Genomic DNA, 27988 nt, shown 5'->3' on the forward strand with positions numbered 1-27988 from the left:
GATGCAATTTTATTGATAAGGTGACATGAAAACTGAAAATAAAACCTCTCAGGCTGCAAATTACGTCTTGTTCCACTTAAATAAAATACAAATGCACACACAAATCACTCCAGTTTGGCGATTTATTCAGAATAATAGGCTTCAAATATAATGCAAGCAACCAAGTTACACACTCAGGATGCTGTGCTGCAACTCCACCCTAAAACCGGAGGTTGCTTCGTGGTACTAAGAAGGAAAAGGCCATTCACAACACCAACTCACACATCATTTTGACCAGGTAGAGGAAAAGAAAAGAATTATACACACTCTGTAATATGATTGCTATGACTATACGATCCTTGAGTGGATGCATGTTGATTATTTGACACACAGTCTGATGACACAAACTCACAGCCAGCAGCACACGAACACCGCCAACACTCAGGCGCACGTAAACACATTCGAGACAAACATTCACCGACCAAAAACACAAAAAGAAGAACTGAAATGACCTGCAGTTTAGCTTCACATAAAATCGCACTTAGCTTTATCTATCCCGCGCTACACTGAAAAAAACTTCTGTAAATCCTTAACTGCTTACTCTAAGACAGATTGGTGCCTTGCTGATTACTGTCGAGGATTTTTACGATTGCAGCAGCTGGTGGACATTTTCAGAGATGTCTGCAGTGTAGCTTTTAATACGCTAGTGCCGAGGAAAGTTTACTGCATGCTTTCTTTCACAAGTGGGAGAGAAAGGGAGGGCTGAGGTAGAGGAGAGAAGCTGAAGGCAAAAGAAGGTGAGAAATAAATAAGGTCACCTGTTCCACAAATTCACTGTAGAGTCAGGTCGTTCAAAGGCACTTGGAACGTGAGGAAATGGTAAGAACTTAAAGGGATAGTTCGGATTTTTTTTGCAGTATGGTTGTCTGAGGTACTTATCCATAGACAGTTAATTACATACAGTAGATGTCAGTCAGCATGTCCCCAGTTTGAAGAAGCAGGCAGGAGTCTGACACGAGGAGGGGGGGTAATTATTTTTTTAGCCAAAGTAATTATCATTTTAAGTGTACGTTACATTTAGAGTTTTTTTTTCATTGCTTAAACTTAATGTCACACTGTGATGTCCAACTGGAGGACAAAGCCATTATATCGCTCACTTTAAAGCCAGACTCCACTGAGAAAATCAGTGATTTAACACTGCTGAACACAGAAGCTGCTGGTGTACTGCTGCTTTGATTTGTTATTTTGTTTGTGTGATTTTGTGACGTTAGTGTTTCAGAGGGTCAGTTTAGATTCACCAAAGTTACACAAAACTATGTAATTGTTCGAAGCAGCAGTATACCAGAAGCTCCTGTGATCAGTGAGGTAAAAAATACTGTTTTTGGACTCTGGTGGCTTTGACGGCAGCGTAGATGGGGAACTGAAGCTGTTAAAAAGTTTCCCGTCAGAACAGGCGGTCTGACAGAAAGGAAAAGTGGTAATAATACTCTCAATTTAGCAAACAATTAATCTGATTTTTATTTTTTTAGGTGGCTAAAACTGCTGCTGTGGAAGGGTCAGTGACAAAATGTATTTTAGTCACCTTAAAAAAAATCTATTTGAGTGTGCGCTATACTGAGAGTAATTTCACTGCTTTACTTTAATGTCAGAGACTGATTTTCAACTCAAGAATAAAGCTGTTAAATCACTCTCCTCAAAGCCAGACTCCACGGAGAAAAACAGTAATTTAACATCACTGAACACAGGAGCTGCTGGTCTACCGCTGCTTTCATCAGTAAGTTAGTTTGTGTTTTTGAGTGACTTTGATGAATCCGAACTAACCATTTTAAACGCCCAAATCACACAATAACAAACAAACTAATTGACTGAAGCAGCGCTGGACCAGCAGCTCCTGTGTTCAGCAATGTTAAATCACTGTTTTTCTCAATGGAGTCTGGCTTTGAAGAGAGAGATATATGAAATCCAGTAGTAAATCTCTGTCCAACAAATACATTTTGTTCGATTGCTTTGCTTCTGTGTCGGACTCCAGCCTGCTTCTCTAAACTGGGACTGTGCTGACTGACGTCTACTGTTTGTAATATACTGCCGATGGATAAGCACCACATAAAACCCATTTCAAAAAACATGAACTACCTCTTCAAGGTGAAACACAGCATGCAAAAATAGTTTGGTTTCAGGTATGCAGTAATGTGTCGTAACTCTAACAATAAGGCGGGTGAAGAAGAAAAGCCCTTAACATATTCAAAGAAATAAAAATAGCCTATTTTTTGGGTAAAATACTTCATGTTGGCATTTAAAATGATTAAAATTACAAAAAAAAGGCATCTCAAGCAGCCGTATAAAAGTGATGCATAGCCTTCAGAGCAAAAAATATGCCAGTCAGTGGTTCAACAGTTACAAAACCCTTCATATTATTACACCTCACAATAATTTCGGTGGACAGTCTTTGTAGTGGTTTATAATCCTTGCCCACCAGCGTAGTGGTGTGTCACATTTTCTGTTGCAGTGCGGATAGTGGTTTCATTTTAGTCCAAACCGTTTATAGATCGTGTAAAACACCCGTATAGCCCTCTGATGGGCTCGAGTAAATTCTGGCAACACACTCAGAACCGTTCAGGATTCACATGTTGACGTTAGATACTTGTGCAGACTGTGAAAATAGTAGAATCACTTTCAGATGCTCCACAGTCTTAAAAATTAGGGTTATAATCTCACTTTAAAAGAAGTGTAGTGTGTCCTTTACAGTCAGAGGACTGAGGCCAATATGGCTCAAAAAAAAAAGGCTCCTGCAGTCTTTCATATGTGAGAACCATCCATCATCTGTTTCAACAACAGTTCCTTTATGCTTACAAGGCTATTTATTAAAAAAGGCATATATTTGTTGTGCATAAAATATTCCTGCCTCCAAAGTCCATTTGTCTCCCTCAGACGATGCGTGCGTTATTCCTGATGAGTGGTCTGTTCATGTAGTGTCTTGAAGAAAGTGGAGTGAAACAGTGGTAATTTTCTAAAGGGGACCATGAAGGATCTGAAGACGGGATCCCAGTGCTGAAATGTTTTCTCAGTGCTCTATTAAGAAAAACAAAGGGCTTCAATTTAAATGGTCCTTTACGTTATGGTCTAAGCACACGGGGAGTCACGATAAAAGGATCAGTTCACATCTTTCCAAGTCTATCTAAAAAAAACACAAAAAAACATGCCCATATGCACAAAATAACAGTGTTGGCTGCTGAACTTGTTCTACCTGTCTACACTAACAGCAAACAGGTCCCTTCAACAGGGAATTTTCCGTGTTTTCAGTGTCAGTGATGCTAAAGAAAACATAAAATGGGGATGATTCAGGAGTCAAAAGGAGCATCTTTTCCTACAATTTCTTAGCAGTTTTATGGACCTCTATTCATGACGGACATTGAAGATAAAGATATGAGGAAATCTAAGTCATACTGAATCTTAAAGTATATGTATTATGCATAGAAACAGAATGTATATAAAAGACATTGAACTGTTTGCTGTGGTCATTTTGATGTGTACAACCACACACAAATCCAAGTTTCTCCTTTACTTAAGTAGCCTAATCGCTTTGTTAACTTATTATAAAACATACTTCGTTCAGCTGACATCATCAAACAATAAAAATCACCAAAACCATCTTGGCAAGTCTTGTTAGTCATCTACTTAGTTCGATGCATTTGATTTTTGACTCATATTGTTGCAGTTCCCCACCTTTTAATTTTTGAGATTTTAGCTATTTGTCTCTTATGCTTTTATTGTTGTTACAGGATTGCTGCGATTTCCTATCAGGATTTATAAAGCACTTTATCTATCTAAAAGGACTGAAATTTTGAAAGATTCCCACTTGATATGTCTAACTCAGCCTTTCAAATAGCTTTACCTGAATCTGAGTACCGTGGATTTTGTACTCCAGAACTTATATCAAAATATCTTTAAAGAAAGGCCAGTGTGTACCGGAGGAACAATTATAGCAACAAAAAACACTTTCACTGTACACATGGGCATGCTGATTATTCCATTAAGAAAAGATGTGAACCCGTCCTCAAAGCTGTCATCTGTGGATCATTTCAGGTTAAAGGCCAGCAGGGGTCGCTCCTCTCTCCTCTGCCAGGGACTCTTCTTCTCCTCCTCCCCATCCTCGTGTGCTGCATCGTCATCAGGAGAGACTGACAGCAGCGCATGATCAGTCCTGAACGTCTCTCCCTCTGGCGTCGGCAGGGGAGGAGGAGAAGAAGGGGATGAGGAGGAAAGCGAGGGCGGCTCCTCTTGTATTTGCACCCCCTCTGCTCTTTTCTCCTCCGCATCCCCCTGATCCGCTCTCTGACCCTCTGCTTTGTCTGACAGGATGGGTCCTGTTTTAGTGTCCTGTGGGCTGCACTTGGGCGTCTCCTCCTCGCTGCCTCCTCCGTCCAGGTCATCCACATACACCAGCTGAGTGTAAGCCATGGCTGGTGTTGTGCCCTTTGACCTGTCAGTCTCTTTTTCCTCCCGCCCTCCGTCTCTCCCCTTGCGGCCCGCTCTTGGCTCGTTTAGGTCCACACCGGAGTCCAGACTGGCATCGTTGCCGCGCCTCCCACCGCTGCCCTGCTGACCTCCCCCACCTGGCACGTTGCTATGGCACCCTGCCCGCTGGAGGTCGATGTAGGAGTGGCGAATATGCGCATTGGAGCGTCCGTCAAGTGAGACGAACCAGGCTCGCGGGTGAGGCAGAGGCTTCCCTCCTCGCAGCTCCATTAAAGTCTTTTCAGCCAACAAGGTGTCCTCACTGTTTATCTCCACTAGACCTGTTTCCCCAAGCGCTGCGGGGATAGACAGAGACTCTGACAGGCCGAGCCGCTCTGTGTCGCTCTGCTTAGTGGGATGTGGGGCGCCAACAGTAGGGGTTTCCCCCAGGGGCTGCTGGGAATGTGAGGCATTGAGCTCAGCCTGGATGGTCTCCAGGTCACTCTGCTGGTCCGTCTGCAGCAGGAGGGCCTGACCTGACAGAGGGTGCTCCCCGGGCAGACGCATGTAGTGTGCTGGGATCACCAGTGTCGGACGCACCCTCGGGTAGCCTTCTCCTCCACTCAGCAGGTCCACGGAGCCGCAGCAGAGCAGCTGGCCCGGCCGGGAGAGCAGCGGGGGACTGGGGCGCTCCAGGTGGTCCACAGAGCGCGACAGAAGGTAGTCAGGAGCTCTACACTCACATCCCTCCCCTCTGCTGGGGGAGTGAGGAGGAGAGGAAGGGGAGATGCAATCACCGATCCCAGCGCTGCTCAGCTGGTTAGCCGACACCTGATTATGATTGGCTAATGGGAGCGGGTCTGAAATCGGGTTGCTGGATGAGCAGACGGAAGTGTATGATTGACGGTAGCCTCTGTCTGTTCCACATGAAAGGGCAGACTTTAACTGGAAGGTCTCCACAGACTGCCGGTAGTCTCTGCTGCGAGGCGTCAGATTGCAAAGAGATGAGCCGTGGTGGCTGTTGTTGCCGAGCGAGGAGCGGCTGTGTTTGCTGTGATGGATTAGGCTTTGTTGACGTTGATTGTCTTGGTGCTCATATGATGAAGGCTTTAGCATCGGGGTGGTCATGTCGGGCTCAGTCGCTGTGGAAACAAGTTCCAGCTGCACCTGAAGACACAAGATGTTTATGTGTAAGAAACTTTTTTAAAAGACTAAATGTAGATATCACGCAAAGCGAAACAAAGAAAGCATCATGTCAATTACAGTAATCGTATCACAGACAAAGTAAGAGAGATTTTTTTGCAACACGAATGATTCTTCATAGTTAAAGATATTGATTTTTTTGTGCCCGCCACAGGAATGTTAGATAAAGGATTCAGCCCTCTGCAAGGCAGATATTCCCCGACCCAGAGAGCAAGTAGTCCCTCCAGAATTTGACAGACTGAAATACTTGATTTCACAGCAAGTTTTCACAAAAATTACAATACATGTTGCAATGTTTATGAGTTTTTCCCCAATGAAATTGTGGTGTGAAAACTGTGAAAACTTTAACAATGGTTGTGATGCTTCCACAGATTTGGAGCTTATTATTATAAGGTATTAAGTTGGGGGCATTAACAGCTAATTGCCACCAATAACAAATGTTGCCTGGTTAACATCCTCCATCGAGCCACTAATGTCACACTGACACTGAAATGACTCGACTCTGTCTTTAAACCAGTTGATAAGTATGAGTAATGTTAGCAGTACGATACTAACAGTTAGTCCTGTCACTGCGTGTGTGTGTATGTGTGTGACACTGTCCTAGAAACACAGATGCAGTGCTGCAGCAGTATTCTCATAATAAACAGAGGGGCTGAGCAAATCAATACCCTGTATGCTACTCTAAAATCAAATGAGATCTTACCCCCCACAAATAGTTAAATTTGCAGTTAAGTCGTAGTGATTGGGCAAAAGTGCAAGGTCGTGCAGAATTAATGGGGATTGGTTAAATTCGCGTTAACGTGGAGATGGCAACATCCCAGAGCGACTGTCTAGGATGGTGAATTGTGGGCTTCGTGCTCAGACCCTGTCTTTGTTAGTGAGACTGACCTCGTTGCTGATGAGGTTCAGGTGGGACATGGAGGTGGCTTGGTCCCTCTTACTGCCGTCCAGACCAGAGGACACAGTCAGCTTGCGGTGAGACACTCGAGGTTTCAAACAACGACGCCTGCACAACACAGAGACACAAAGAGATTATGATTCAGTCAGAGGAATCCATTTTAAATGCGTCTTCCCGAAACTTTAAACAAGATATTTTAAACATGAGAGATTAGAAAAACAGCATTAAGGAAAACTTAACCACTGAATGCGTATGTCCGCTGCTTATTCACTGTTGGCGGTGAATTTACTGTTTGTCTTGAGTCTGTTGCTTTTTTCTTTTATGTGGAACATTTTATGCTGCGGTCTTGGCCAAGACTCCCTTGTAAAAGAGATTTTGAATCTCAGTGGGATTACTCCTGGTAAAATAAAGGTTAAATACATAAAAAATTAATAAGTAATTCTACGTAAAAGGGCATTGAATTTACATGAGTGCTTATATTTGCATAAGAGCACTGTTACCTGAGTACTTCGCATTTAATTGAACAACCATGTGAGTTGTTATTTTCTTGGTACTCAAATCACAACTGAAGAGTGAATTATTGGATAAAGAGGATGAGCTACGTGCAGAAGAAGATAATGACGCCTTTGGAAAGGCTCAAATGTTAATGTTACAACAGTACCCTGATTAGATAAACCTAAATACATTTAAGATTGTTTTCAGACATGACACTAGACGCTGAAGGGATAAAAAAGGGGGTTTCTCAGCAAGATTCTTTTACTTACTTGGTAGAAACAAAAGAAATTCAAAACCTAAAGCTTCTCTCTTTTTCTAAGGTAATGTTGAATAAAATGTGTCACAAGCAAAATTCATCTTCATGCCATAACAAGAGATATAGATATCAAAATGTATTATATATTTTGTATACACTGGATGACATCAAGAACAAAAATTAAAGACCCAAATTAGTCAGCGACAAATGCACGTTTCACACAACCAGTCATAAGAAATGTTGCCCTCGTTTCCGCATTTTGGAGAAAATTCTGGCAACTTCTGGCAGTCTGAAAGATTGGCCCATGTCGGCGTGGAAATGTTTCACACACCTGCAGTAGTACAGCAGGAGGCACAGCAGACAGAGCAGGATGAGAGCCATGCCTCCCAGTATAGCCAACAGGAACACAGTGTGGTACGTGCTGATGTCCTTCGCAAACACTGGACCTGTTGGACAGACAAGAGGCCATCAAGAAAATTATTTTTATACAAAATAAGGTGTGCTTACTCACAATTGTTGAAAACAATGGGTGGGAAAATGAATTTTCTCATTCTTTCTCAGGAGACTTTCACATCAGGGACCTGAACCAACTACCAGTACATGTGACCTGAATGTCCAAGTTGTTTGGGTGGTGTGAACACTGTATAGTATATAGAGTCCACATCAGGTTTGAAAACCAACTTTACAAAAACACTTTAGTAGACTGTTTATTAAGATTATATAACTAGATTCTCAAAATTTCTAAATAAATGGTGAATAAAATGGTGCAAAAATTAATTTTCTTATTCTTGAGCATTTATGTGAACATATATGTAGTGACTACAGGAATCAAACTAAATGTCTCTGAGAGGCTGAGGCTGGGCCTGAGATCCAAAAATATTATTTATTAATAAAAGCACAAACTTAGATCCAAAATAATCACAGAGAATAAAGGAAAGGTGCGATCAACAAAACATACAGCAACCCGCTTCACCCCCTCTTCTATCAACCTGACCCCAGTGAAAGATACTCATGTAGATTATGCGTTATGTCACTAACCATATCCATGTGACCCGACTCTCCCAAAAACCGCAATCAAGAAAATAATAAATAACAATATCCCAAAACACTAACAAAAAACATGTAACAATACCAAAATATAAATAGAAATCAATATCTATGTTACAAAAATCTCTAATTTCTTAATTAATGGCTACGGCAATATACATGACATGATAATGTGTGTTGTGTTTTCAACAGTAAATAAAATCCGAGTCAGGTCAGTTTCTCACCTGAGTGCAGTGGGGACATGGCGGCGACCCAATATCCCAGCTGAGGAGCAATGTAGGTCAGACTGAGCTGGTTGCCCTCCCGCTGCACGTGACCCCAGCTGCTTTTTATCCAGGCACCTGCAAACAAACACACACACACAAACACACACACACACACACACACACAATCAGAGGGGTTGAAATCAAATTTGCCAACGATTATTTTGTATAAGAGCCAGTGTGCCAGTTTACAGAGTGCATTAGCAGCAACAAAAAAAGTGACAACTGACAAGGCCTGAAGCAACCTGTCACTGCCTCAGTATAAAACAGAGCAGCACTCCACTCAGCTACATTTAGATTTCTGTCAAGTTAAGGTTATTTCTGTTTAAAGGCATACTATGAAGGAATTTCCTAACCAAAAAAAAGGAAGAAAGACTCACACAAAGTAATTCCTCTCAATCATCACTTATGTCCCTCAAACAGTGTGTGACAGTGTCTTTATCTGCAGAGAACCTGCCCTCTGCATTTATACTTTTATTTTATTTTTCTTATGGTTTATTTGGGACATTTCTCGTTGTTAACCTTTGGGTAGTGATGTGTAGCCCCTAGCCAATAGCAATGTGAGTTAGGGACATAGCGACCAGGTTGCCGTCTCTTTCTCTCTCCTCTGCCCAGTGGACTCAAGGTGCAAGTCTCCGTGCCTGTTTGAGTGAGGGTGAGGTTGAGCCACACACACACACACACACACACACACACACACACACACACACACACACAGCAGAGAAGCTAAGCTGACAGAATGAAGCATGCGATTCAGCTGAATTCACACAAAATTCAGCAATGCAGCACCTTCCTGCAGGGCTGTGTGAAGGCATGGGTGCATTTATTTGTGCTATAGAACAAACCTGCAGTGAAACAATCAGAAAATTATATTTTATTTTCTTTGATTTACTATTTCACTTTAACACTGCTCCCTCTCTTTACCAGTCTCTAACTCGCTTGACCATAGCTGATCTCTCAGTTTCCATGAGCTGAGAAGACGGGGCTAAATTTGAATGTTGTTCATAAACAAAAAGTGACAAATCCTGCATAGTGTGCCTCCAAAGACCTTTTAACTGTGAAAGAAGTTAACTCTATTTAAAAGCAGGGGAAGTTGCTATAGGTCTTTTAGTTCATGTCTCCCAACAAGCAGATATCAGATACAAAAACATTTTAAAACTAACATTACTGAGACTTTTTATATTAACTTTAAAACTTAAATATTTTTAATTATTTTTTCTAGATGAAACTGAATTTAAATGCTTTATTGGACTTAAGAGTCTTTTTCAAAACCCTGATTCAAGCTCAGTCATGTCAGAGAGGGGAGTGTTTTGGCAGTACTTATCTCTCCCACAGGGAGGCAGCATGCTCAGTCAAATGTCACCGAGGGCCTCTGACTGGGAGCACAATAGCAGCTCCACCACCAAAAAAAGCCCACAACAAAGCCAGAGCCACTGATTGATTGGCTCACAGTAAATCTGCTCCGAGAGGAAACATTCAGTTGTGCCTTCACACTTCCTCTCCTTTGGCTCTCAGGGCTAACACGGTGAAAGCCACTTTGTTTGTTAGTTTTTTCCAAGTTATACAACATCAAGTGGTGGGGAATCTGCATCGATCTTCAGGAGGAAACCAAAATTAAAAGGGAAGAAGAGGATATTCAAGGAGGAAAAACAAATGTATGAAGAGCTTTGAAGAGGAAACAACATAACAAGCAGAGGAAACAAGAGCGGACAAAGAGGAGGAATGGTAGGAGAGATAAGGGAAAAGGCACAAGAAATGAGAGAGGCTTTGTGACTCAGCACCACACACACACACACACACACACACACACACACACACACACACACACACACACACACACACACACACACACACACACACACACACACACACACACACACACACACACACACACTGCCCAGCCCTGCCCAGATTCACCCTGGTTCTGTCTGAGTGTTTCCACAGGGGAGTCCTCTCTCCCTGACTGACCTGTTTAATAGTGACATTTAATGACTCTGTTCCCACGCTTTGATACAATACACTGCAGAGACTCTGGCGACTGCGTAGTCTCAATGCAAACAGTTATAACGTCAATACAGCCGTTATATCACTTCTGCTTTTTGCCCATTCATGCTAAGTCAACACAGCTGACGCTGGGTCTCTTTCTTTGGTCAGATAGTAGTCGTCTCGTCTGAGGAAGCTCATTTGCATCATCACACTCCTCTCGGGACGAAAGTGTGTCTGTTATGAACGACACCCAACCAAACAGGTGAACTTGATCTGTTCTTACATGACATCATTTTGCCCCACGCTCCGTTAACATGCAAGAAAACACGAGACTGTCAGTTAAACGAGACAAACAGGTTTTCTCGCGTGTGTGTCGTCCATGTGCGCACTTTGTAAACAAAACAGAGCTTCTTTGTGAGGGAGCTTTTATCAGCCCGAAGTATGCCACCGAAAAAGGCACCAGGCGGATTTCAAAAGATCTTCCTTTGTGTCTGTTTTATATTCTCACACACGCACACATTTCACACACTGAAACGCTCAGTGAAGAAACTCAATCAGGAGCCGGGCCTTTCTGTTGTGTTACTTATTTGGCGGGTTGCTAAGGAACATGAGATGTAGCCCGGAGAGGGGTCCGGGGATGACTTCTGTTGTGGAAATACTCACTGCTACAGGCTGTGCGTAGGCTACAAGTAAGTGTGTGTGTGTGTGTGTGTGTGTGTGTGTGTGTGTGTGTGTGTGTGTGTGTGTGTGTGTGTGTTCCCCCTCAGCTTTTATCAAAGCCCTTTTTATAAGCTCTGGATGTTGATACAGTGGGCACTTTAAACTGAACCTCGAGATCCTCCAAACCATCAAAAACCATCACAAGAACAAAGATGGCCCAGATTTTTTTTTAACATTTATTGGCCTGATAAAATGTTTCTTGCTTAGAAGAAATATCTTCAGGGTAGATTTAACAAAATGTTAGTCTCATCACAGTCAGGACATAAAAAAGTTAAATGTAGAAGTTACTTATCCCAATGGCAATCTGCCTATTATTCTGACTCAACACATGTGGGCTTGCAGGGATACGCCTCACTCTATTAGGCAACAACTGTTTACTGCTTCTTGCAGCTTTCTCTCCTGTTTGACAAAAACATGCTGAGAAAATCTTTCACCTAAAAACGAGAATTTCTTTGTTTTTGTGTCAAATGGATATACCATAGTAGCACAGTAGTCGCACACATCCAAAAACCGTTAAAGGCAGGGGCTGGACCAATCAAAAATAACAAAAACAAAACATGAAGAAAGGTCCGCACACTGTAGCTTCACACTGATCATACTTCTAGTCTGAAGAAGAGCATTAGCTCCAGACATCACTTATATATATGCTAATACATTGCACTTCAGGGAGCTCCAGTGTGCAGACCTTTATTCTTGTTTTGTTGACAAAGTAGACAATTTCAAATTGCTTGTTTTGTCAAACTGCCAAGTCTTAAACCCAGAGGCATTCAGTTTAGAGCCACAAAAGGAAATCAGCAAATATTCACATTTGAAACGCTGGAACCAGTTTATTTTTGCTTAAAGCAGCTACAGGATTTATTTTATATTACACTATTTATATGGAGTCACTTATAGAGACAACCCACAAATTACTAGAAGGGCACTTGGAAAATACAGACCTCTGCCAAGGCCAAATGCCCCATCTCGCAATGTTAGCAAAAGTGAAATATAATGCTCGTATCCGCCCCGGGATTAAAAAATTTAATGGGTTCTTCATTGGCCCATGCTACCCTTTTCAGGGTTTCCCACACATTCATTTATTTTTGGCAGACCACTAGAATCATAACATCTGCCAGCACAGATAGATTTTCTATTTTTGGAGCCGGACTTTTCGTTCGGAGGACTGCTGAAACACATACCATTTGGTTATTCATTGCACCACACTCTCAGAGTGCAAAGCATACTCTGGGCACAGATGAAGCAGCAGAACATCAAGGGCATTCAAAGTGAAACTTAACGGTTCATTCTGCTGGGTCTAAAGGTTTGCATTCACTCGCAGCAGCTGCTCCTCTCAATCATCAATCTGATCTGATCAGCTCTGAACGGATTGACAGATAGATTATCCACACCATGAGTCACAAACTGCTGCTGAGGAAAAAAGAACTTATGGAGAGCTCTGCCGGCACTGCATTCACGGACATACAAAGAATGATACAAAGACACACACACACACACACACACACACACACATACACACACACATACATACATTTAGAAGAAAAAATGCAAAAGATTGCTATTGTCAACTCTGCGAAGCTCTTTGGAGCGATTCAGGTTAACTTTTTGCTTTTCAGGCCAAAACTATTTTTTTGTTTTGGTCGACTCTCACCACTCTTATAGCGTTTTGTTTGGGGTTTTTTGGCTCGTGAGGGCAGCAGATGAACCCCCGTAGACGACCTGCTCAGCACCATACAGGCACAGTATGAAAGTAGCTGCTGAACAAAATGGAGCATTTAGCAGCTAAAGAGACAGATATATCCCTCCCCCTGGTGGAGGCCAAAAACAGAGCAACAAAAGGATACATTAACACAACTTCTGATGAATACTAGTAAAAACATATGACTGCTTGCTCTGTATAATCAAACGTAGACAGAAAATGTGTTGGTGCTCTTGGAAACCTGGGAAAAACGACTATGAGGCGATTAATCGACAAAACGATTCAGCTCTATATCCAACAGTCCAGTGCATTTCATTCACCAGAAGAATTTTAATAGATCCTTGCAGAGCACAAACATAATGTACAGTAGATCTGGAAATGTGAGACTAATGTACACAGAGAAGGATGTTTTCTTGTGCAGACATGTCTGACTCAACTGATGATCTAATCATCGTCTCACAGCTCAGCTTGTCGGAGAAGAACTGGGTGTGTCACAGTGTGGGGACATCTGACAACACAGATTTAAGACTGCTGAAATAAATCAGAGGGTCCAGAGAGGCGTGAAGGGTCTCTTCTGTCAGAGCGAGCACTGAAAAGCACTTGGCTATTGGTTAGCTCAGTTAAATCTTGAACAGCAGATTATACATCCATGGTCCAATCTTGTGATGTGTGGCAGTGTTTGTTTTGATTTGCAGATTAATGTGGCGCCGCATGTTGGTCATTTTTTATGAATAAATTCATTCAGCACTCAGACTCACAGCTACAAGTCGTGACCTGGCTGCACTCTGTGGACAAGCATGTGGTTTTCATTAATGCTTCTACTCTGATCATTTCATAAATCATTCACTCATGGAAGTAGGCCTCATTTACATGTAAATAAATATATAACAGCACTGCACCAAAGGGTTATTTTTCAGAGGTCTTATTGGCCGATATATGTAGATGAAAAAACTTTACGCTAAGAAAGTTATGAATACTTTATTGTTTCTGTCACTACATACCCAAGCGCGGGTCAAATCTCCATGCAGGGATGTGATCATTTTCCTTCAGGCCGCTGTCAACTGGCAGGGGGACGGAGACCGTGATTGGCTCATTCACCTGCAGCTCCACTCCGTCACTGGCCAATAGGTGAACAGAGATCGCCGCCACGGGAGTCAACTCAAACTTCTTCTCGGCCCCTGTGAGAGAAGCAGAAGAGCGTAAGAGAGAAAAATGCAAAAAGGAAAAGTGAGTGGGAGTAAGGTCCACAGAAGGGGGGGGCAGGGAAAGGAGCAGAGGGTGGGTGGTGGCGCAACATGAAAAGCATAGATAAAGCAGAGCTGTCAGGGGAAAGACAGACAGGAAAGAAAACAAGGGAAAGACAGGAAAGAAGGAAACAGGGTGGAAAGTGAAAAAGCCGAGAGAGTAAGCGTGGAGAGTGTCACAAAGCACAAGTATGCTTGTGCTGCCTGGAGGGAGAAGGTACATGCTGTGGGGAGGGGGAGCTTTTGAGGGGTATTCAAGCTGAAGTACACACAAATTCATAAAACACACACATCAAGACGTGGATGAGAGTGCCCCCCCCCAACACACACACACACACACACACACACACACACACACACACACACACACACACACACACACACACACACACACACACACACACACACACAGGGGTTATTGTGTTTCAGGAGGTCAGATAGAGAGGCCTCTCCAGGGTAAAGTCTCTCTGAAGTACTGCTGCTTCTTCTCTTCACTCCCCACCCCCCTCTCTCTGCACCACTCTCCTCTATCATCTGCGTCCGGCTCTTCTTGGCGCTGTTTCTACAGTCGAGTGTAACCATGTGAGCCTCACCTGTGCCGTTGCCGCTGAGGACCTGCAGGTGGGGAAAGTGCTGGATGTGCGAGGGGGAGCTGGCCACGGTGAGCAGAGCAGTCAGGTTGGCGTAGGATGTGTTGGCAGGAAGACTCAGAGCTCTGCGCTGGAAGTGAACACTGGGCTGATGTCTGAGACCTGGAGGAGTGACAGAGAGAGATGTCATGTTGAATGAAGAGCTAGTGTTGTTGAAGTTTCAGTTTTAGACCAATTTCAAATATTTCTTTTTTTTGTAAAGGGCAGGAGAAGGGGATGACACTGAAATTAAACTTGGAATATTGCAATCATTTGGCATGCACTGTAGACCATCATTTTTTGTCTCATTAGTCTCTACATTTTTAGCATTGAGCTGGTGGCCTCTGAAAAAGGATCAACATTCACAAACTAGAAAGATGCATTCAATAGAGCAAAGATAACAAAAACATCTTAAAAGTACGAGGCTCTTGATTTCTTATTGTTAACAAATCCTTGGAGATGATCCCAGTGGCTCCTATTTGGCCTTCAGGATTGAACAAAGTCAGCTGTGTGTGATACACAAAGGCTCACAGAAAATATTAATCACCAGTTCTCCATCCACATTCAAGAATCAAAGGTCGTGTTTGTCAAAAGCTTGTATAATGTGTGCAGTGAAATGCAGGATTGCACAACCTTGAGACTGTGTTAATAAAGGATAAAAATGCAAAGATAAAAAAAATCATAAGTGTCACATGTCACAGCTGTAAGGCAAGTACACAATAACATTTCGTAAATAGACTATTTAAACACAGAGGAGTAAAACTTAAATTACCTTTTCTACTTCTGTTTCCCTATTAAATTAAATGGAGAAATCTGACAGAAATTTAAGTCAGGAGGTTTCTACTCGACAGCAAATGTCCATCCTACACACTGATGTTGTTTCAGGATGTTTTACTAGGCAATTTTCTACTCCTTGTCTTGCCTAATGCCTTTTTATAAATTCAGCCATCAAATTAGGCTTAATGGAGGCAACTCCAGATCAATACAGTGTAGATAATGCCTTGCTCCACTTTTTCTCTCGACCAGTGTGATGCTTCTTTCTGATATTTTGCTGTGCAATTAATAGTGTCCTTTTCATTTCTCTCCATCGCTGCCTCTGCCTGCCATTAACAAATTATACATAAAGAGGAATAAACAGTGAAAACTGCATGTTGCTGGACTCAGCAAGGTGATGTCATTGCGGTCCGACTGTACCGAGTGCACATTCCTGAGCAGTGAGACACATCCAGCTGTATACGAGTGTTCGCTGTTGTACTCGACATGAAGTTTGGCTCTGCAGCGGGTGCATCTTTTAACTTCTGATGTTTCTGTCTGAGGCTTTAAGTTCAGGTGTGAATGTTATTTCCTGTCTATGTCTCTGTTTTTGTGAAAGGAAATGACCCTGTTTCTGTTCTTTGTGTGTTCCCTTCCTCAACTCCTCGTGTCTTTTTTCCCTCCACTTTCCCCTCACCTCATCTGTTCCTCCTTCTGTTGGACACTGCTCTGCCCATCCCCCTTTCTCCCCATTCTCTCTAACTGCTCCACCCACAACCCCACTTTCCTGCACTTCACTGTATCATCCTCCTCCTCCTCTTCCCCCCTCTTTTATTCTCTTTCCTCGTGCCACATGCCAAGGTTTATCACTCCCCAGGGTGCCCAAGTTCACAACATCGTGACAAACAGTGTGTCGGACAGAGGGCAGAAAATGCGCTCAGCTCAGGCGCATGCTGCGGGGAGTGTGTACTCAAGAGGTTTACATGTTAATGGTGTGTGTATTTATGTGTCTGTGAAGTTTTGTTTTTTTTCAGTCAGACAGCACAGCTGACACATTAAATTACTCCCCTGTCGGTCACAGACACACAAAAGACCTGGCAGACAAAGAGGCTGTATTGATTCTGCCTGAGTGAAAAAGCCTTATCTAATATAATTACACACACCTTAACAAAGAGGCTGACTAACAAAAACAGACATGATTTATACTTGTGGAAGTGTGGACGGAGGATGGTGGGTTTTTACTCAACAGGACGCAGTTATTTTCATTAAAATAAATATGTTAATTCATTAGTGTTAATTTTTGTTATAAAAACAAATCTGATACCGACTCTGTTTTAACAATTTATTTGTCTTGCAAATACAAGCTTAGAGAGGGTGCACAGTCAGCAGCTCAATTATATACACAAAAAACATGATATAATAATGCATGTTTTTTGCTTTCTTTTATCTAAAGCAAACTAAGACCTGCCTTTCGAGTTTGGCTTTTAATTGAACTTTACTTATCTATTTTTGTTGACAATTTATTCATAATTTTGTCTGTTTTACTAGATGGCATATTATTTTATATTTTTTAACATTTTTATCAATTATTATTTGTTCTGTTATCCTTTTATTTATCTACCTATCTACTGTTTAGAGTATGTAATATAAAATTATTTATTTTTTTATTTGACTTATGGTTAATATTCTATTTATTTCTTTTTATCTTTTTTATATTAATTTTTAGTGCCTCTGGTGTTTCCTCACTTACGGTAGTGTTTCCTCGGTTACTGGTTTCAATAAAAACTCTTATTTTATTGCTTTAATTAATTACAAAATCTTGCTTTTTTACCCATGTGCCTGTGTTACAGTTTTGCTTATATGAAAATATAAATAATAAAGTCTGAATGATTCATTGATTGAAGTAAACACTGAGCTGTGCAGAAAAGCTAATTTACTGTGAGCTGCAGCAATCAATGTCTTCTTGCAGCTGAAAACACAACAACTTTTAGATGCATGGGAACCACAGACTTTGGATAAGACGTGGACGTAGCCATCATGACATCGACCACTGGCTCGTGGAATATCGTTTCTAAGCCTCAAGTTTGGCATTTTGGCTGTTGGCGTCTTGTTTTTCTTTTTGGAGCAAGAATTGACCCTTTTTGGACAGAAGGGTGTAAATGAGCAGAGGACACGCATTGCTACACCTTTATCCTAATTGACAGGTAGCTGTGGCGACAACTTGTCAGCTATAATGTGGCCAGGCCCTGACGCACGCCATGCTTCATCATCGATTTTAATCTAAATGGAACCATAATTTATGAAATGAACATCATGCTGTATTGATTTCGTCTGTCACGATGGGCAAAACGTGTGTATCGCCCACCCCTAGGTAAAATGATGAAGTACACAGACTTGGGCAAAAAAGTATCCACACACACTGTGTTTACCTTGCAAGCCTGAAACAATCTCCACAACATCATCATACACCATCAGAGTAGCAGCTCTTTCTGGCAGCAGGTCCAAGCTGATGGAGGAAAAAACTGGAACACAAATAAAAACCACAAAGAGCCCACACACACAGACAAACACACAAACACAACATTAATGGACTGAATAAATTCACACTCAGATAAGAAATAAACTGCAGCAATCTACCTGCCCAATTTACTGATGGCTATCTGACATAACAAGTCATTAAATCATCTTTATACATTTTTAATAGTCTTGCTTTCATCCTGTCGGCTGTGCAGCAGGACACAAGTCTGACCCAGCAAACTGCACTTCTTTCCTCTTCCTTCCTTCCTTTCACTCCTCCATTGTTCAGAGCTGGTAAGCGTGATAATCCAATTGGCCGCCGTTCCGTTGGCTCATAATACCCCCCCTTTCTAGTCCACCTCCCCGCCGCAACACACTCATACACACACACACACACACACACACACACACACACACACACACACACACACTGTACTGCGGCCTCTTGGGTATGTATTTTGTGTGTGTGTTAGTGAAAGGGAAGCTTAAGCAGACTCCTTGCTGGGTTTTGGCATCTATTGTAATAAATTAGTAATGGAGCACTCCACTCATCATTAGCTCTCACACCTGGCACAAACTCAGACTATTTCTGTTTCACACCGACATTAAACTGACTGCACACATGGAAATCAATAACCTGCAAGCTGAAACCCCCAGTCTAAATGCAGCTATTTCATAACATCCCCTAACATTTGTCCGAAAATATCTCACACACACACACTTACCAGGTAATCTAGAGGGACTCCAGAGCACAGAGTTTGGCACGTATCCCTGTTTGGTTGCGGTGACGACCAACGGTGTCCCAAGGCGGTAAGGGAAGCGCAGGTAGGTGTTGCCATCGGGTGACGATGTTTCCGAGGTTACGGGAGTTTGGTTGGCAAAGAGCTGTATGGTGGCTCCTCCCAGGGGCTGGTGAGTGCTGGCATCGCTCAGGTGGACCTTCAGAGTCACCTCTGCGAACAGAATGAGTATATCTGACGTTCAGAGACTGCAGAAAAGAGTGATGAAGACATGAAACACTGTGGTGTTATAATTACAGCCGACTAAATACGGTCATCTCTTTAACTGGGTTTGTTTCAGCGCCAGGCCCTTTGCCTCCAATCTGCAGAAACGGCATTCCACAGAAACAGCCAATCACAAGAGAGAGACTTCTGACCATTTCCTGGACTCTCGCCAATGGCACTTCCCCTCTAAAACAATGGACCATTTCCCTCTCTCAAAGAAGCCCTGGACCAGAGGGGGAAAACAACGGGATATATAAACACCTTCACAAACGGAGAGGATGTATAAAAGAATTTACACAGACTGCCTGTTGATTGAAGAAAGACTCACATTAAAGGCACCGATAGACCAGAGCATAATCTAAGTTCACTGCATGTTAGGTCGAATAAATATCTTCACATATTGTGTCAGACTATTTTCAGTGTACAGATGTACAAAATATGTACATAGATAATCTGCGAATTTAATTCAAATTGTGCCTTTTATTTCTTACTTTTTTAAAGTTGTACTTGCACAAGCATCACTTCATTATTTCATTCATTACTTCACTTCATTATTATTGTTATTATTTTATTGGCTGTCTCATCTATATTTGATAGGACGGTAAAGAGAAAGGAAAGGGAGGAATCAGAGGGGGCAACATGCAGAATTGAGCCCGGGGAGCTACAGTAAGGATTTGACCTTTCGTACAGGTTGCGCACAGCAGGGCTATGCAATGTATAGATACTGTAATGATATTATATCGATATTGTGATATGGGACAAGATATCTCCTTAGATTTTGGGAAATTGGAATGAGTGTTGTCTTTTCCTGTTTTGAAGGCTGCATTACAATAAAGTGCTTTAATTTTCATTACTTAACAGATTGTTCTTGCCTAATATCAGACATCTTCAAAATCAGTCAACTGGAACTCAGTGGACTGATTGATTAATAGCGGATTCAAAGATCTGGACCCTGGCAAAGACTGTTCTCGCTGTTTTATTACTTGCCAAGGTATTTGGTCAAAAATGATATACAAGGTGAGCTATGGAGCAGCCACAAGTGTCACTTTTAAACATTATGCTGTGATTACTGTTGTCTGGTAGTGCTTTTATTCATATGATTTAGTTTGTACTACATGTAAAAGCCATACAAAACTTTATTGTACATGAGTATTATGACAATAAAGATTATTCCAATCCTGATTCTTAAAGTAAAAACTTGAAGTAAAAAAGTTGTACCATCAAAATATGCTTAAAAGTTCCAAAAGTAAAAATACTTATCATGCAGAGTGACCCCTTTCAGAGTAATGCATACTGCTGGGTTATAATTATTGATACATTCATGTGTTGGGCTAATTTTGATTACTTTGTATACTTGTGAAAAAGTGTCAGAGTAAAGAGTACAACATTTCTCTCTGAATTTGAGTGGACTGCAGTAGAGGTATTATATGGCAGGAAAAATATAAGGACATATGTTCAGTTCGAGTGTGTCAGCACTGTGCTCATACAGTACTTGAGCAAATGTAGTTATTCCTCACCAATGTAAAACAAGGTAAGCACACATTTATTTTCGCCTCTGCAGACAGGCATTTCAAACACTGACTTATTTTTTTTATATCACAAGCGGAAAAAACAAACAAAAAGTCAATTTCAGCTTTGTGTTCCAAAAGGTACGATAAACACAACCTTGGTACAAAAACACTATAATTTAAAATCCACACAAACCCACAGTCTTTCTACCCGTCTCTGTACACATTACAACTTAAACCGTTTGATCATTGGCTGCCAGTTGACCTATCGTGACCCCTCAATTAAGTCTGAAAAGGTTTCTCCCTTCACCTAAACATGCCCACCTCCCCCATACTCACCGCAACTGAATTTCCTCGTAACTCTTACTTGTAACCCCACCCTTCATGACACACACGCTACATACCCCCGGCTAGACGGATCTCCCTCCCCCCACTCAGGGATCCTGCGGTCAGCGAGGAACCACTCTGACAAATCTGGTGAGAGTTCAGCCCGAGTGCAGCAGCTCCACCTTAAAAAACACAGTGCTGCGCCAAATGATACCTTCGCATGGGTGGAAGTTTGGCAGAGCAACGTGTCAATTTCAAACCATACACATCATTACCCTGAGAGGTCGGGTGTGAAGATTTGCACTGCGGCTGCTTTCTGACCCTTCACTTCATTCCTGCACATTGATTTGCTCTGTAAGAGCTTAGGAAACATAAAAAAAAGGCTGACATAAACTCCCCATTTGAATTAAGATTTGGTGCTGGGGGGGTTCATGACCTCACTTCCTGTCCCACTCCCACTGATATGTTCTTAGGGGTACCAGCTGTGCTCACTTTAAAAAAATCCCCGGGGAGACTCCAGATTGACAAATGCAACAGTCCCCCTCCCAGTCCTCATCCAATAAATCACTACTGTGATGACATCATTGTTAAACAAGCTAGGAGTCTCCTCTCTGCTCCGATAAACAGGAGAGAGGAGGGTCGGCCCTGAAGAAGACCTCGATTCTGTAGCAAAACCAGCACCTCCATAACTGCTCCTCACTGTATCGACTCCTTATCTGAGTGTGTTGAGTACCATATGGATGATAAAGCCATCAAAGAGAGTTTTTCCTGCCCAACGCTGCGATCGCAGACCAATTATCCCAGGCAGCAGCAGCCAAAGCAGCAGGGTGGTTGTGTGTTTTTGAACGCAAGTAGAAAGAGACAAACCCAAGAGCAGAAAACCAGAAAAACATTATGTGTGTGCAGGTTTTATCGCCCACTGCAGCTTAAATTGATGCATGTTTCGTGTATTAATCAGTAGTTAAAAGGAGCCGAGGCATTTCTACACCATAAAAGTGAGGTGTGATTAGCTGAAAATGCACAGTATGGCTGGCATCCATTGGGTGTGTGAGGGGGTTTGGTGTTCGTCCAAACAGAGATGGGAGGAAGCAGATGCTTTCTGCACACGAGGCTGAGTGGTGAGAGCTTGCTCATTCACAACAGCTAGTAAAACACAGTTGGAGTTCATTGGAATCAGCGACTTAACAGTTACTGGAGCTCAAAGTAATGTCAGAGAAAAATAATGAGCAAAAACAAACACCTAGCATTTCCCTTTACTTTGATTTTCGCAATAAAAAGTTGTAAAAATGAGTGAAAAAGCAGAAAATAAAAATTGCAAAATAGTTTTATGCCTGGCAGAAAGAGAGAAATAGAGATGCTGATGTGCTGATTAAAAGCAAAATATGACAAAGTGCAATAAAAAAAAACATCATGGAGGGAAGCAGATGCTTTCCACACACGAGGCAGAGTGGTAAGAGCTTGCTCGTACATAACAGCCAATATAACACAGTTGGAGTTCACTGGAATCAGACCAGTTACCACAAGTTACTGGATCTGACGTCAGAGAAAAATAATGAGCACAAACAAACACCTAGCATTTCCTTTCCAAAAAATAAAAATTGCAAAATAGCTTTACGCCTTCTACGCCATCTCTTTAAATGACTTCATGACTTTAATGACTTTGCAGTGAATTAATTGCAGCCAAATGGAGAAAACACTCAACAATGTGGAATAGAATGAAATTTGAATTTGGTTACATACGATCAAATCTTAATAAATAAAATAAATCACAGTAATGTGTTATGAAGTGAGAGAAGATGGTAACCACAAACTCTTTTTTCACCATCTGAAGCAGGGGCACATGGCTGAGTAAGAGAGGAGAAACCGTGTCACAACAGCTCTTGTGACAGTTTTGAACTGCTGAAAGTTTCTTTAAATAAGAAATAAATGATGATGATGACATGATAAAATACTTCTGATATATGTGTAAAATGAAAAAAGAGATTCATAAAATCCCACTTCCCTTATATAAGCATTTTTAAGAATTTTGAAAGTTTGATTTAAGTAATTTTAATACCATTCAAGGCCTTTTAAGACTTTAGGACCCCGGGAACCATATTGACACATATTATAGCTACATTACATCGACAGCTACAGAAAATAAAATTGCCATTATTTTACATAACGTAGAGGGTTATTTACAGAAGACTACTCTTAATATGTCATTACACAAATACCATCACATTAAGTGATTTTTCCTAATTTAATGACTTTTCCAGGCATGGAGAACATGATTGTGAAATTTCATGACTTTTCTTGGTTTTATATGACCATGGAAACACTAGATCAATTATCCACGCTGAAAGTCAAACTGCTGCTGCTGAGGGATAAAAATAAGTCAAGTTGCTGCCCTCATGGACCCGCAAAAACGTCCGAATTTAGAGAGTGAGCACAGAATGACAGAAAAAGGGACACATGTACACAAGATGAAAAAACTAAAAAAAACGTGGCATCACTCCAGCCTGGTTCTCCAAACTCGAGCATGGGTCACACACTGACCGTGCATAAGTGACCCATACAACCTCACTTCAAGAGATCCAAATTATCCCTTCAAAGATTTAAAGTCACTGACAACTACACCAATGCATGTCTCTTTAACTTCAAGCTCAAACAGACTGTTGTTTGTGTTTCTGGATGAAATAACTTGTCTAACCACAGCAAAAAGAAAACGCAGTGACTGAAGCTATTTGTTTACCATCCAAGCAAATAGCAAACATCTGAGTCTCAGTGTTGGGATCTTGATAAAAAAAGAAACAAACAGCCTTTTAAAAAGCATTATTGGAACAAAATGAGGAATGCACAAAAGGTCAATGAGATTAAGTATGAATCATCATCAGGGACAAAGGAAAGCATGCCACTAAATGCAACATGTGAAGACAAAAAAATAAAAGCATACACAAACACACTTCTGTCTGCTGAACTAACTCTGAATTATAAATAAAGAAAAGGGGCTATCAATAGGTGTTCAGACAGCTATTTTCCCTCATCTGGATTAAAAGTGGGATTAGATCGCCACAGTCGATCCCATTAACTCAGCAGGGGACACAGCAATTAGGTTACATCATCATGTCTCAGGCTGGAGAGCAAACGAACTCATTTACTACAGTAAATATTCCCATATACAGCACTAAACAGCGTTACTGGTTCTACTCTTCCTTTAACACCACGCTTTCTTATGATCTGATGAGTCCTCTCCAAAATGGATCTGCTGATAGCACTCACACCAGCATCTCGTGATTAAAATCAAACTTGGCCAACTGGTAACAATATGATCGGATTGGTCTACTTCCTAGCAGTCCAGCTTCAGCGAATGTTTGTCTGCTGGAGATGCAGCACCATGCCTATTATGGGCAGCAGTAATGTGAGTGAGATCTATATCTGCGGGTAGATTGTCTGTCTGGCTCCACCGTTTCATGTTTGTCTGCTGGACGGACCAGGAGAAGTCCTCAGTATCGACCTGAACATAACCCCCTCGGGGACAACTGAAGGTCAATCTGAGGCCGCCAGAGAGTGAGACAGAATGGGAAAAGAGAGCGCTGAGAAACTGGGACAGACTATACCTTGTTCTTTACCACAGCTTGTTGTTGTGAATTTAGCAGTTTCACGATGCAGAAAATGCCTGATGACAAGCCTTAAAGCAGAACTACTTCAAGAACTCCTGAACTTAGCATTATATTATAAAATATCAGAAACTTAGTCGACTTAGAAACTTAGTGGCGCCGTCCCCCCTCCCGACTGATTTACAGCGTTAGTTACTGTATGTTTACACTCATACTTGTTCTTTAAACACAGTTGTAGTGAGAGGACCAAATGCAGGCCAGCCAAAAATGTAAGCGAACACAGACGAGTGCGATGTGTGCGTGCTTGTGCATGCAAGTGAGAGATATAAGTGACACATGAAACAGATGTGGCTCCACTTTGGTTGTTACTATGACAAGGCAGCGTTGAAGTTACTGTCTGAATGAGATGCCAACAGATTATTGTGATTCATGGTGGCTTTCAAACTCTGAATGTGTCGGCAGCTCTACAGGAATGACAAAATACCCACTGTATACACTGCTGTCTGTAGACACAATAAACCTTTCCAACTGATTTAATTCTCAAAAGTGCTATTTTGTATTTAATTCTCTATTACAACATCTTGTCTACTCTGTACTCTGGTCTTCTTTTATTTGTGGATTTTTTGCCTAAAATACTGTGGATGCTTGATATATATATATATATATATATATATACATACATACATAACTTAGTAGTGCTGTTTGCTATTTTCATTACAAATTGGCAGAGTTGTGGACATGGGTCACATGATTGAGACTCAAGTCACATTTGAGTCACAAATTTGATGACTTTTTAAGTGAAAAAAATAAAAAAAATAAAATACTTGCAACTCAACTTGAATTTAGACACTAATGAATCATGACTTCGCTTGGACTTGAGGCTACTCGATACCTTCCCCAAAAATGAAAAGTATGTTCTTTAAAATGTGCGCCACAAGACAATTAATTTCACCTCATTTCCTGTATCAACTCAAATTAACACAATTTATTCCCAGCAAATTGACACTAAATTCCCCTGATCCATTTTCCAACCTGACAGCGTTCAATCAAGTTGCAGGAAAGGACCATGAAGATCTACCCTGGTGTTACTTACTGGTAAGTTAAAAAAAATATATCAGATACCAAAGACATGGGACTTGTCTGTCTTGACTTGGGACTTGAGTGCAAATACAAGCACCTTAGGACTTGCAAACCAATGACTTGGTCCCACCTCTGTCAATTAATTTGACTATTTTCTAGATTCATAGTTTGGGCTACCAAATATCAATAAATAGTAAAAAGTTGTTTTTTTTAAATCCATGCACTGGAAAAGCTAGAACCAAGGAAGGATTGGCATTTTTGTTTGAATGTGTAGGCTCATGCGCACCTTCAAAAGCTTCAAAAGGAAATAGTTCATAGATGGAAAAAAGACAATTCCCTCACACTGTTTTATGACTTGCAATAAACTTTATCATGAAGCAAACAACCTTTCTGTCATCAGACCTTCTCATAAAGCTTATTGCTAATAATAGGAATGCCTGTGGAAATATATTGGCATTTTTCTTTAAAACGACTTAAACCAAAAGTCAGTTATCAATATTGCTGAATTCTTTTCAGATGTGCTAAATCGATTCAGCGATAGTTTTTCAAGCCTCATCTTTGTATACTGTAGTAGACACTATAACCGGGTTGGGAAAAATCTATACAGCTTAGCCCCTCGATTTTTTTTCGTGATAATATTGTATCAATACACTGACGTCAAGTATTGATTGTTTATTCTATGAACTATTAATACTGTGAATAGTAATCGATTGCCTATTTAGTCCACCACATTCATTTTGCTGCAGTAAAACTGATGTTGCCAGTTTTTAACTTAACTTGAAGCTGTAAAAAAGAGGCAATAAATTGCAATATATTCTACTGCAATACTCAAAACTCAAAAAGCATATCACAAAACAGAAAACAGAAAAAAAATTGTTTTGTGACTATCATAATAATATTGTATCAGGGGCCTCTTGTGATTCCCACCCTTATTATGTGGTATTCTCCTTTTTTATTGAAAATAATATATGTAACATTTTTACTCATTCTTTACTGCTGTAACACTTAAATTTCCTTGTGTGGGATCAGGAAAGTTTATTTAATGTTAACTTACAAGTAACTACAGGTAGAAAATCCATCTAAGTTTTCTTTTATTTCTGTTTTATTAAAGCAAGTATGCCAAAAATTCAATGGTTCTCACTTCCTAAACGCTGACATTTTATGCTTTTTATTAAGATAAATAGCCAATTTGCTTTGGGGTTGGGGCTGTTAGTTTGACAAAACAAGCAATCTAAATATGTCAACCTGGGCTCCGGGAAATGTTCACTCTTTTCTAGAATTATATCAACAAAGTGATTACTTGCTTTCTTGCACAATGCTCAAATATAAAGTTTGAGCTTGTTGAGTTTCACATATTTGCTTTGAGACACCTGAGCAATTAGCTCAAGGTGGATGTCTGCAGTCACTGACTTAACAACACATAAAAACAGCAACCTATTTTTACAAAATCTAAAGCCCAAACAATGCAAACTCTTACTCCTAAAATACGAATACATCATGATCCAAAACAGTCTCCTAGTTCCCAGATAAACACACAGAAAGCCACATAAAGAGTGTTGTCTGAAACGCTAAAAATGACAAATCACAGCAGCTGGACTCCTCTGCTGCATTATCCTGCACAATATGGAGACATGTTTTCAGCCATAACCACTTATTAAGTATTCCACACAGATATGACTACACCACATTGAACTAATATTGTTTTAAAATGTTTTCAAGGGACATAAAACCAGGCTGGATAACATTTCAGAGAAGTTTTCATGCTCTCTTTCTGCCACCAGCTAACTTGCTAACGCTAGCTAACTTTAGGTCCCCATCAGCATCCGAGTTGGCTAGCGGCACCATTAGCCTCCAAAAACGGCCACATAACTGAATTATTTCACAGACAAAAAAATGTTTAAAGCACTTTTACCTTCTGTGGCTGTATCCTCCGGTAATGTTTTGGCGACAGCTCTGGAGACAAGGTGTCCCAAAAGGCAGAGTACAATCGCTCGTCCCCAGTCCTCAGCCCGCATCATTGCAGATGTGAGTATCAACGGTTAAAAAAAAATATATATACAAATTAGGAGCCAAATATTTCGCTTTTATAAACTCACTGACCGGCCACATCAGCGTAAACTCGGTTTATTCCGCAAAGGAGGCGACACTCCATGTTTAGCAGCATCAGCAGTCCCGGTTTTTAGCCTGTAAAGCCGTGTTTCCTCTATGCATCCCCCGGCCCTTGTGCCGCTCAGTCGGTTTTTTTTTCCTCATCGACGGGTCAGAGAGGAAGACGGCCCCGTTCCTCTGAGCCACATGCCCCACAGAACAGCACCAACAGGCGGCTTCT

General features: G+C 41.2%; 1 protein-coding gene and 1 long non-coding RNA gene across 2 annotated transcripts; one reads left to right on the forward strand and one right to left on the reverse strand.

Moving 5' to 3' along the window:
- Positions 1-108: 108 nt before the first annotated feature.
- Positions 109-27960, reverse strand: fam171a1 (family with sequence similarity 171 member A1). Its single transcript, XM_042490165.2, has 9 exons — positions 27572-27960; positions 18867-19094; positions 18054-18146; positions 14836-14994; positions 14000-14176; positions 8558-8674; positions 7618-7732; positions 6526-6643; positions 109-5601 (listed from the first exon to the last, which is right to left on the reverse strand). The coding sequence occupies exons 1-9, from the start codon at positions 27675-27677 to the stop codon at positions 4054-4056; spliced, it is 2661 nt and encodes an 886-aa protein (XP_042346099.1). The 5' UTR covers positions 27678-27960; the 3' UTR covers positions 109-4053.
- LOC148188296 (uncharacterized) lies at positions 14101-17143 on the forward strand. The gene is made up of 2 exons (XR_015777963.1): positions 14101-14225; positions 14811-17143. It is a non-coding gene; the product is annotated as an uncharacterized LOC148188296 (long non-coding RNA).
- Positions 27961-27988: the final 28 nt, after the last annotated feature.

This window comes from Plectropomus leopardus, chromosome 11, assembly GCF_026936395.1.
Source record: "Plectropomus leopardus strain MGB_pleo_1.0 chromosome 11, ASM2693639v1, whole genome shotgun sequence".
Taxonomy (NCBI): domain Eukaryota; kingdom Metazoa; phylum Chordata; class Actinopteri; order Perciformes; family Serranidae; genus Plectropomus; species Plectropomus leopardus.

Coding starts and splice junctions, on each gene's coding strand:
- fam171a1 (XM_042490165.2), bottom strand. CDS start 27,677: ATGATGCGGGCTGAGGACTGGGGACGAGCGATTGTACTCTGCCTTTTG. Junction 14,995..18,053: donor GATTGTTTCAGGCTTGCAAG/GTAAACACAGTG, acceptor TCACTCCTCCAG/GTCTCAGACATCAGCCCAGT. Junction 7,733..8,557: donor CATGTCCCCACTGCACTCAG/GTGAGAAACTGA, acceptor TCTGTCCAACAG/GTCCAGTGTTTGCGAAGGAC.